We start from the raw sequence: 12,500 nt of genomic DNA on the forward strand, positions 1-12,500 counted from the left end.
TCTTCTCTTCACACACACACACACACCCACACACACACACCCTTTACCCCTGACCACCTCTTCACACACACACACACACACACACACACACACACACACACACACACACACACACACCCTTTACCTCTCACCATAATATGCCTATCTGCTGTCTTAACCAATAATTGTGGCACACATGTTTTGGGGAAAAATATTAATTTAACAATTTTTTTTTTATTTCAATAATTTTACTTCAATGAAAAGGTAAGATTTTTGTGAATATTTTGAGTGAAAGACCAAGAGGATGAACAGCAAAGACATATTTTTTCATAACCTGTTTTGCTCATATTCACTGGGGGTGACAATAATTGTGGAGGGCACTGTATGTGTGAGTGTGTGTATGCGTGTGTGTGTGTGTGTCGGTGTGTGAGCGTGTGTGTGAGTGTGTGTGTTTGTGTGTGGGTGTGTGTGTGCGTGGGTGTGTGAGCGTGTGTGTGTGTGAGTGTGCGTATATGCGTGTGTGTGTGTGTGTGTGTCGGTGTGTGAGCGTGTGTGTGTGTGAGTGTGTGTGAGTGTGTGTGTTTGTGTGTGGGTGTGGGTGTGGGTGTGTGAGCGTGTGTGTTCATAAGGACTGAGTGAGGAACAGTCATGTCACGCCCTGCTGTTCATACAGGACTGAATGAGGAACAGTCATGTCACACCCTGCTGTTCATACAGGACTGAATGAGGAACAGTCATGTCACACCCTGCTGTTCATACAGGACTGAATGAGGAACAGTCATGTCACGCCCTGCTGTTCATACAGGACTGAATGAGGAACAGTCATGTCACACCCTGCTGTTCATACAGGACTGAATGAGGAACAGTCATGTCACGCCCTGCTGTTCATAAGGACTGAATGAGGAACAGTCATGTCACGCCCTGCTGTTCATACAGGACTGAATGAGGAACAGTCATGTCACGCCCTGCTGTTCATACAGGACTGAATGAGGAACAGTCATGTCACGCCCTGCTGTTCATAAGGACTGAATGAGGAACAGTCATGTCACGCCCTGCTGTTCATACAGGACTGAATGAGGTTCATTCCTACAGATTCTGTCTCTGATAAAAGATGTGATTGATATCAGGTGTGTTGGCTTTCATCAGAGGTTTATTTATACAGCAGAAAACATCATTAAAGGTCATGTGGCCAAGTGTACCAATACAAGAGTTATAAAAGGTTTATTTATACAGCAGAAAACATCATTAAAGGTCATGTGACCAAGTGTACCAATACAAGAGTTATAAAAGAGAAAAGAAGTAAACCTAACCGGCTCCATCTATTCTCCCCTATGCTCTGGGTCTGTGTGTGTGTGTGTGTGTGTGTGTGTGTGTGTGTGTGTGTGTGTGTGTGTGTGTTTCTCACCTATGCTCTGGGTCATAAGGGCTGACTGTCTGTGTGTGTGTGTGTGTGTGTTTGTGTGTGTTCTCACCTATGCTCTGGATCATAAGGGCTGACTGTCTCTGTGTGTGTGTGTGTGTGTGTGTGTGTTCTCACCTATGCTCTGGATCATAAGGGCTGACTGTCTGTGTGTGTGTGTGAGTGTGTGTGTGTGTGTGTGTGTTCTCACCTATGCTCTGGGTCATAAGGGCTGACTGTCTAAGCCACGACCCGTCATTAAATGTCATCATCATTTTATATCCTGACTATGCGCCCCCCCCCCCCCCCCACACACACATACCCAAAAAGAGAGAGCATTAGGGCACATTGAATGGCAGCATTTTAAAACATACTGGTCTCATTACAATGGTATTAATAAAGAAACAGAGGAACACATTTTAAAACATACTGGTCTCATTATAACGGTATTAATAAAGAAACAGAGGAACACATTTTAAAACATACTGGTCTCATTATAACGGTATTAATAAAGAAACAGAGGAACACATTTTAAAACATACTGGTCTCATTATAACGGTATTAATAAAGAAACAGAGGAACACATTTTAAAACATACTGGTCTCATTATAACGGTATTAATAAAGAAACAGAGGAACACATTTTAAAGCATACTGGTCTCATTATAACGGTATTAATAAAGAAACAGAGGAACACATTTTAAAACATACTGGTCTCATTATAATGGTATTAATAAAGAAACAGAGGAACACATTTTAAAACATACTGGATCATTATAACGGTATTAATAAAGAAACAGAGGAACACATTTTAAAACATACTGGTCTCATTATAACGGTATTAATAAAGGAACAGAGGAACACATTTCATTGGGGGTCAATTGTTGGATGAATACGGTCTCATTAAGATTTACTGTCATGGTACATAATATTGTGGTTGTCATATAAATCCAGGTATCAGAACATGTATGCAATAACAGAGGGACTAAACACTTGGCAGTGTCCCCCCCCCCCCCCGGGAAGGTCCAGTTAATTTTGTTCAATTTTATGATCTGGCGTTTTCTATAAACGCCAGATCACAACGGAAGTCATTTAAGGTTACCTTTCCCATAGAACAGGTCTATAGCTTGTTCTTTTATTAAACAAAAAAAAAAGCCTTATGTTATTTATCTTATTTACACGACGGCATGTCATTTCTGTCTCTACATGGTCGTGCGTTTACAATTCTCCTCTGCTCTCTGTATCGCGCACGGTAGAGTTCCGCCCCGATGCGCACAAACACACACACACAGACAAGTGTTAAACGCGCTGCTGGCAGACATGTCAGTCACAACAGCTTCACTGATGTTCCAGGATTTACCCAAAACCCAGGGTAGAGTGTGTGAGTGAATGTGGTCTGGACTCTGTGCAGGAGGGTCATTGTGTCAGAGATGCTGTAGAAGGCCAGAGTTCCTGCCCTGTGATCCACATACACTCCTATTCTGGAGCTGGCCACTAGAGGGAGTTTAGTGGGTTTATTATTGTGTCTGAAAGAGGAGCTGCTGCTGCGGAGGTCCAGTCTCCAGGACTGATCATTATATCCAAACCCACACTCACCACCCACTCCTCTCCTGCTGATGGTTTTATATGAGACTGATATATAAACACACTCCCCACTCCCCTCAACCTCCCAGTAGCAGCGTCCAGACACACCCTCTCTACACAGCACCTGATAATACCCATCAAATCTCTCTGGATGATCAGGATATGACTGGAGCACATATCTCCACTCCACCCTCCTGTTCCCCTCAGACAGATGGAGATTTCTCTGTGCTGTGTTTGGATCCAGTGTGAAGTGACAGGAGTCTGATGGAGGAGAAGACAGGACAAACTTAGGTATTTATATGTGTTAGGTGTGTGTGTGTGTGTGTGTGTGTGTGTGTGTGTGTGTGTGTGTGCTTGTTGTTATTTGATATGAGGGAATGTTTCACATATAAGTGAGATTTGTTTTTGTGTGTGTGATTCTGTATGTTTGTGCAGGTGTACATGTGTGAATGTCTGTATTAAAAAAGTGAGTATGGTTATGTCTGGTTATGTCTGAGTGTGTGTGTGTGTGTGTGTGTGTGTGTGTGTGTTTGTCTGAAGGGAGTCCTTTGTATGAATGGATGATGTTGAGTGTGTGTAAGTAACAAATGAGAATAGTCTGGATTGCCGTGTTTGCACAGACGGCAGTGCCAAATGGCGCTCACTAGACGGGCGCAGCGTCCTGGGTGTAACATTTGCCCTTACAAGAGCATTAAAGTAGGTGGGAGCAGAACCAGCAAGCACTCTGTAGGCAAGCATAAGTGACTTGAACTTAATGCGAGCAGCTACTGGCAGCCAGTGGAGCTCGATGAGTAGCGGGGGGACGTGTGCCCTCTTCGGTTGGTTGAACACCAGACGCGCCGCCGCATTTTGGATCATCTGTAGTGGTTTCACCACACAAGCCGGCAGGCCCGTTAGGAGGGCGTTGCAGTAGTCAAGGCTTAGTATACCCACTAAGCTGTTCTACACACACACACACACACACATACACACACAAACACACACACACACACACACACACACACACACACACACTGTATACCCACTAAGCTGTTCTACAATACTTGAATGCTCTCTCCTCACCTTATCCACTATCAATGTTCTATACATCATGTATATATGTTATGTTTGTGTGTATTGTGTACATTTACCACATGTATGCTAGCATGTTCATCCTGATACGTGTATGATTTCATCTGCCATGATTCTGATTGTCCCCCCTCCCCTTCTGCAACAAGCCCATCCCCTTCTCCTCCCTCCCCATTCTACCACAAGCCCCTCCCCCCACCCATTCTGCCACAAGCCCCTCCCATTCGACCACAAGCCCCTCCCCTTCTTATACGTCCCCTTCTGCCACAAGCCCCTCCCATTTCCCTCCCCATTCTGCCACAGGCCCCTCCCCTTCCAACCAGTTACTCCTTGGTCACGTAGTTGCCTCTACGGACTCGTTTTCATTCATGGTTCTCCGACAGTTGTGGGTGTTGAAAAGCATTAAAAAAAAAAAAAAAAGATGGCGGCAGACCAAACTCCGTAGATGGTCGTATTTGTACATAAAAGTTGTTTATTTGACTTTCTTTTGCTTAGATTTTGTAAAAGTTACAGAGAAATAGACACTGTGCAATGTAAAAACCCCATTATTGTAACTGAAAAATACGTCTGAGGGGATTTGCGAGGTGTCTGAGCCAGCTATATAATGTTGGCATGCTACTACCCACAAGGTAAACCGCAATGTATTGACGGCGTCGGATAGTTACAAAATTTGGGAGGTGCACGTCAGGCCACGGAGAGGTGCTCGGAGAGGGTTTGAGAGAGGGCTCTCCGTGTCTCGGTGTCTCCAAAAACGGACGACCATAAATTGAGCTTAAGGTTCCTTCCTGATTAACAGGGAATTTTTCCTTGCCCCTGTGGCCATTGTGCTTTCACTAAGGGGGTTCAGGACCTGGGCTCTGTAAAAGTGCCTTGAGACAATTATATAGTTTTGGCGCCATATAAATCAAATTAAATAGAATTTTGTGTGTGTGTGTGTGTTTGTATTGTCGTGTTTGATTCTGTATCTGTTTGTTGTTTGCATGGAGTGTGTGTGTGTGTGTGTAAACGCATGTGTGTAAATGGAGTTCTTTTCATATGAGTGACACGGAGTGTGTGAATGTTCCAGTGGCTGTATATTCAAAAGAATGAATGTGTGTGTGTGTGGTGTTACATGTTTACAGGAAGGTAGGTTTGAATTTGTATGTGGGTTTGCTAATTTGATCATGATTCTATGCCTGTGAGTGTATCCCTGTGTGTGCATGTGTGTGTGCACGTTGTGTGTGTGTGTGTGTGATAGCTTGCATGTCTTAATGTCCAACTTACACTGTGAGAACTCCTCTCTGGTCACTGGTTCAGGAAAAACAGCCTGGACTTCAGACACTGATGGAGATAATTACCAAACACTGTTTGAATATAATAATCAAGGGCCTTGTTTTAATAAGTCTCTTATATGCTTTTCTCTTAACAGTGACATGGCTTTTCTGTGTTCCTGTGTGTATGTGTAACTTTGATTAACTGGCGCCACTGATTGTTTTCTCGACCCTGAGCAAACACAAGAAGCTCGGACGAGAACCTTGTTTTGAATATGATTGTTAAACACATACGGCGTCAGCATTAGATAAATCTAAGTATATAAACTCTGTGCGATGTTTGTGAAATCGCTTCACTTTCACACTTGTGTTGTGAGTGAGCCCAATTGCAATTGTTCTTGTTGAATAAATATACTGATTGACAAGCTCCGGAGTCCTGAGGAAACTAGGGTGAATTTTCACCTATCAGGCACTGAGAGAGAAAACATCACATTACAGCCCATTAAACTGAGAGAAAAGGGCATTCATCAATAGATTCATAAATTCATAAATTAATTATCTCAATTAGACCAAGATTTCTACAATCATTTTCACACTTGTCTCAATACCATGTAAACTTTTAAAAACAATAAACACATTCACAAGTGAGCTAAACTTTGGATACTTTACATTGCTTTGATACAACATGTATTCAATGACCACTTCTTCTGATATTCATGGATACCTGTCTCAGTCAATGTTCACCTCCAGTAACACTCTGTGTAACTACAGCAATTTTGCAGACATTTAGATACTCTGCTCAGAACAGTTCACTTCAAAACTGGACAACATTTTGATCACTGTTGATGGAAAGATGCAGTATTCGACAGACAAATGAATACACTTGAAATAAGACAGATTATTCTCATTGTTTGCAGAAATTGTGTTCAGTTTTATGCTTTGTTTTGTTTGTTTGCAGCCTTGTTACCAACTATACAAAAGTGGCACAGAACAGCATGTGCATTGAGATGTGCTTGTGTGATGTAGTTGTTGATGAAGACATTTTCCCATCACAGTTTTTCACAATCACAAACAATTTGAAGCATTGCAAAATGCACATGTTATGTGTTGCTGTATCCTCCATTTTTACATAGTTTAGTGTTGCATTGCTTAGTACATATTGTCATACCAAACAAATACAGTCAAATATGAAATTCAGCTCTATGCCTCAAGACAACTCTATGCTAAATGTTCTGTGGTAAACTATAGTACCAAGAACAGTGTGCAGACATGTTTCATTCCCAGTACAATAAGTGAATCAACAGCACATGAGTCTGCTACTAGAAGTGTCCTGCAGCCTTAATGCTGATCCTTGGTGTCCTCTGAATTTAGTGTGAAATGTTTATGAACTTCACATTTACAGTACCGCAACATTCTCCCTTGACTTGAATCTTTAGCACATCTTATCCAACCCTGAAATCCCCCATATTCCACAAATATTTATAAGGCAAGTGTGATTTCTGGGTCACATTCTCTTAATGAGAGCCCATGACTTACATATACAACAGTAATAGTCTCATTGAGAGCCCATGACTTACATATGCAACAGTAATAGTCTCATTGAGAGTCCATGACTTACATATGCAACAGTAATAGTAGGAGAATGTCTTCAGCAACAACTACATCAACTACAGTTGGTAACAAGGCTGCTATCAATCAAAACAAAGTAGAAAACGTAATTAATTGAAATGAGACTATAAAGATTTTTTTAAAGTTTCAAGGCAAGAGAGATGTTCATTAAAAAATCACCATAGATCAGCATTAGGGCTGCAGGACACTTCTAGTGGTAGTCTCATGTGTTGTAGTTTCACTTACTGTACTGGGAATGAAAAGTGTCTGCATGCTTTTTTTGTACTATAGTTTACCATCGGAGATTTAGCATAGAGCTGTCTTGAGGCTTTTAGCTGAATTTTATATTTACTGTATTTGTTTTGTATTACAATATGTACTGTAAGAGATGCCATATGTTTTTCTTATCTTTTGCAATGCAACACTAAACTATGCAAATAGGATACAGCAACACATAATATATGCATTTTGTAATGCTTCAAGTTGTTGTTTCTTTTAGTTCACTGTACATTGAGTGATGACGTAGTTTAATGGGAGAGAGCTTATGCTATAGTTATTGAAGCGTGAGTCACTTTTGGGTGAGGTATGAAGTGTTTTGGTTGTAGTGTGTGTGTGTGTGTAGAGCACAGTGGGTGAAGACTTTTGGTGTGTTTTTAGTGAGGAGGGGGGGGGGGTATACAGTATGAACTCAATCAGAAGTAGTTTAACATGTTCTTTTTAAAACAAATGATCCAAAGCCATTGAGTTTCAGCTTTGCAGTTTGTTTCTGAACCTGAAATTTAACCATCTCTGACCTCCATTGGCTTCTGTTTTTGTCTGTGTTTTCCCTGATCACAATGTACATTTAAGATCTAGTAATTATGCTTTAATCTCTCCTAATCCCTGGATAAATAAGGCTCAGGGCATTTTTTCACATGATTAATATCAAGGCCTTTATTTCAAACTCTGGAGCCCAACCACACCTCCATGCCTCCTACGTCTCACAGCTGAAAGAGGGTTTTATTGAGATCAGATTATATCAGTGATAAGATACAGTGAAACTATTATTTCTGTGCTAGACCCCTGATGTACAGGCTTAGAGGCTGTTAGAATCAGTCAGTAATAACTTACTCTCTGGTGGCAGTAACTCCTTACTGCTTGTTCTTCTGACTGGGAGCTCAGGATCAGCATCTGGGATCCAAACACAGAGAGACACTCATTCACCCAGGATCTGAGACCAGACACTTATTTTCAAACACTTATTTTCGCACACTGACTAAGCCCATATAGTTTTAGTCGGCTTCATCTTTGGGTGTTTTGTTTTCTTTAATGTTTGTTTTTATCAACTGTGACAGACCCGTGAAAAGACAGTTCACTTCAGCTGTGAAAGTAAATGTTATTTCTTAGGCAACTGCCTTTTCCGTTACCAAGGGTTATTCAACTTTACAGTGCTTAGATATAACATAAAACCGTCACTGGTGTCCAGGAATGTAACCTAAACTCTGTTCACAACATTTTTACTAATGTGTCTAATGCCTCAACCCAAACTGAGATCAAATTTCAAATGCAGTTTAAACTCATAGTGTAAATACTAATACAGACACATGAAATTAAAACAACATATTTCATCAGATGGCTTCAGCAAACTAGACCTCAGAGGGCTACAAACCTGATCAGTGTAATAACTATTGATACTGTGTGTGTGTGTGTGTGTGTGTGTGTGTGTGTGTGTGTGTGTGTGTGTGTGTGTAGCAAAGCCCCCATTTTGTCTTTTCTTTGGTCCCGTTTCATGATTTTGTGGCCTTTTATTTTCTGAAGTTACGATGCTGTTGCATGTTTTGGCCAATAGATGGCGATGTTATACCAGGGATAATGCAGTTAGGAAGAGACAAAGCTAACCTAGACAGAGTTGTCGAGAGAGAGCGAAAGGAAGCAGACGTTGCTTGTGAAGTGAGCTGTAATACGTGTGAAGTGTGAATAAATGAAGACAACCTTTCCCAGCACACCGTTAAGAGTGTTACTTTCTTCAAGTGTGCAAAAAAAAGAAAGAGAGAGAGAGAGAGAGAGAGACTCACATTCTAAGGACTGGATGATCTGGATATTCGTTACTGTTGAGAGATACAGAAAAATACATCAAAATGAAGTGGGATCCTTGTCTTCTCAAACTGTGAAATAAGGAATTCATCATTGTGTCAATTCTACATGTTTATCCACCTGCTGCAGATATCCTGACTACTTCCTGCCTGAAGATGTCATCCAGTTGCACCTTCACTCCAGAGACAGATTCCTTCACAGCCTCAAAAGAGAAGCTTTGGCTGAAGGTCATGCTGGGTAAGTCTTTAGAGCGAGGAAAGTCTCTGATTGACAGGACATTCTACAGAGAGAAATACATAAAAGGTGAGGCAGACCACATGAATATTCAGCCAGGTCTGTGTTTCCCCAAAGGCTGCAGACATGGGTGAATTCAGTTGGTTTAGTGTATATGCACTCATGTGTTTAGGTATTTGAATATGTTAGACACATTAAGACATTACATTAAAAGATCAAGAAATGATGCATTTTTCCCCTCTTAAAACCACATGGATGCTTTATTTCAAATTCTGTCACCTTGAGGAAATGGATGTGATCCTCTGTGTGTGAAAGCTGCTCCAGCTCAGCATCTCTCCTCTTCAGCTCAGCAATCTCCTGCTCCAGTCGCTTCAGGAGGTCTTCAGCCTGACTCACCTCAGCCTTCTCCTGAGCTCTGATCAGCTCTGTCACCTCAGAGCACCTTCTCTCAATGGAGCGGATCATCTCAGTGAAGATCCTCTCACTGTCCTCCACTGCTGTCTGTGCAGAGCTCTGTTAGGAGACACACAAAGAGGAGGGGGACAGGAGACACACAGAGGTAAGTGAAGGAGCAAACTCACTCTGGTGTGACTGGCCCTTCTTGATCAAATGACCAAGGGTAAATCCTGCCAAACCATGTCCTTCTGTGATGGTCTGTATCATGTAGAGATGGCAGCATAACAGTGATCTGCTGTTGTTTTAAGTGGTCAGTTCTCACCTTGAGAGTCTCCAAAGCCTTCCTCAGCTCCTGCAGCTCCTTCTCTCTCTCCTGGATTCTCTGCTGGAATCTCCTCTGGGTCTGCCCCAACTGCCTCTGTTTAAAAAACCAAAAAGCTTATTTTCACCATATTATCGGTGGATTGTTTACAACAGTGTTTCCCAGACGTACAGTCCCGTACCGCTTCAGACATTCAATCTCCAGCTACGTACCCCCCCCCCCCCCATATATATATATATTTTTGTGTTTGTTTTCATGCTCATCAGAGCTGAGAACCCACTCGCACATAAGTACGTCGTGGCGAAGGGCATTAAAGTCTTTTCACTGAGATGCGTTGTTATGTTGCGTTTGTCTGTCACACCAAGTTGATTTGCACACAAAAAAAACTAGTAGCTTGATTAGCAACAACTGTACTGATGCTAACATCCTGATCCGGTTGACTTGGAAGAGCAACCTGGGTTGCTGTCGCCGGCAGGTGCATCCTCGATTGTAGGCCTTCTACTAGTAGTAGCGGTTAATGTCTCTCTGGACCGAGGATTAACTCTTTCTAACCATTTATCCATTCTCGTGCAGCAACCGGAATGAGCTCCCGCTTCTCTACACGAGTGGAATTCTGACGAGGGAGCTAACCGTTGTGCCTATGTTTTGACTAACCTACCTGTAGCTACCTGTACCATTGTAATTATTTTGCTGAACACTACAATGTACACATGAGTGTATTTTGGGAATTGCGACTGGTCTATTCAGACTATTTAAGATGTCATGTCTATTTATAGGTCAGTTTGAAAATGTAATGGGCTGTTTCACTTTGAAAAGGCAAATCACATTTCCCCCCGCGTACCCCCTACGGCCATTTGCGTACCCCCTGGGAAACACTGAGTTTCAACAATGATGATCAAACATCACACATGACAGCTGAACATTTATAAGCAAAAACCTTCAAGTACATTTTAATCTTTTTAAGAGATGAAATGACACATTGAAGCAGCCGCTATCATCTTCAAGTGAAAATCAGGTTAAAGCCATGAGCTAAGTTCAAAAGGAGCACTGGTATTTAACAGCAAAAACACTTGAGGCAAAGCTGTCTCACAACCTTTAGAACAGAACAGAACAGAACATTATTTTATGAGGTAAGAATATGTTCACTTTGAAGCCGACATATTAATATTTCACTCTCTTTACTTAACACTGGACCTTGCACCTGATAAACATTTCCTGATTCTTCCTTTCTCTAACGGGCAAAGTCATTGTGGAAACAGCCAGACTTAAAGACTGGTGAGACCGTGTTCTTGTAGTTATAGTATTACATTCACAGTTAGTACGTATAAGAGCCCTCATAGAAATGTTGGACACACATGTAGCCCCAGTACTGACCTGTTTGTCTGTCCATTCTGCTGCAGCTGAGACTGTGTCATGGCCTTTATGTTCGTCCATCGTGCACAGATAGCAGATACAACTCTGATCAGTTCGACAAAATATTTCAAAAACCTTCTTATGACGAGAGCAGATCCTCTCCTGTAGCTGGCCTGTGGCATCAATCACTGAGTGTTTTCTTCCGGGGTTCAGGTCATTGTGAGCTTTGAAGTGAGTTTCACAGTAAGACAACACACAATCCAGACAGGACTTCACAGCTTTGAGTTTTCTCCCAGTGCAGACGTCACACTCCACATCTCCAGGTCCAGCAGTACATGGAACAGGAGCAGCAGCTTGGATACTGGTCTTCCGGATCTTTTCCACAAGTTCAGCAACAATATTATTTTTGTTTAAAACGGGTCTTGGGGTGAACGTCTGTCTGCACTGGGGGCAGCTGTAGACTCCCTTCTGATCTTCCCGATCCCAGCAGCCCTTAATGCAGCCTTTACAGTAACTGTGTCCACAATTAGTAGTCACTGGATCCCTAAGAAGATCCAAACAAATCGGACATGTAAAAAGCTCATTGTCGCTTGAAATCGCCTCTGCCATTCTTATACGCGCTGAGAAACACTTCACGAAGCTCCGGAACAATCCTTTCCTTTCAGTTTCTGAATCGGACTTCCTGGTTGTGTGACAGGGTGTGCCACGAGTTGAGACATGTTTGACCTCTAGAGGGCGCAAAATACTCCTTTAGCCCACTGTTTTTTTATATATAGAGCAGGGTGTCAAACTCAAATACACAGAGGGCCAAAATTAAAAACTGCGCCCAAGACATATTAAGACATATTAAATATTTATTGAAGAAAAAAGATATATTATAAAAGATATAATATATCTTTTTCATATGTAAACATGAACTTAAGTTTAACATAGGTCTATTGAATCTGGGACAAGCAGCCTAAAGCTTGACGGTGGTCAAACAGGGGACTGATGAACACTGCGATGGTTTTGTTCTTTTATTCCTGAACTGGATTATACCCAATACAGAATATTTGGCGTACGTAGTATCGCAGACAGACATACCGCCTCTGTCTTCCATTCTATACAAAAACACGTTAATCACATTAAAGTAAACCAGTGCACGAATCATTTAAATAGCAATGCACATATAACACACACATTTCGGTGTTGGAGCAACATACCTGGATTATACACAATACAGAATAGTTGGCGTA

The 12,500-nt window shown here is 41.8% G+C and overlaps 1 protein-coding gene and 1 long non-coding RNA gene across 2 annotated transcripts in view; one reads left to right on the plus strand and one right to left on the minus strand.

Annotated features, from left to right (window-relative positions):
• The first annotated feature begins 820 nt into the window (after window positions 1-820).
• Window positions 821-12,500, plus strand: part of LOC116223827 — a 21,184-nt gene continuing 9,504 nt past the window's right edge. The window contains exon 1 of the long non-coding RNA XR_006152818.1: window positions 821-1,057. This is a non-coding gene — a long non-coding RNA (uncharacterized LOC116223827). The remainder of the gene's footprint in view (window positions 1,058-12,500) is intronic.
• LOC105895361 (tripartite motif-containing protein 16-like) lies at window positions 2,598-11,971 on the minus strand. The gene is made up of 8 exons (XM_031581881.2): window positions 11,287-11,971; window positions 9,913-10,008; window positions 9,474-9,707; window positions 9,081-9,240; window positions 8,942-8,974; window positions 7,998-8,057; window positions 5,293-5,349; window positions 2,598-3,222 (listed from the first exon to the last, which is right to left on the minus strand). Exons 1-8 carry the CDS (start codon window positions 11,872-11,874, stop codon window positions 2,705-2,707), a joined length of 1,746 nt encoding a protein of 581 aa, XP_031437741.1. The 5' UTR covers window positions 11,875-11,971; the 3' UTR covers window positions 2,598-2,704.

Source organism: Clupea harengus, chromosome 15 (assembly GCF_900700415.2).
Source record: "Clupea harengus chromosome 15, Ch_v2.0.2, whole genome shotgun sequence".
Lineage (NCBI taxonomy): Eukaryota > Metazoa > Chordata > Actinopteri > Clupeiformes > Clupeidae > Clupea > Clupea harengus.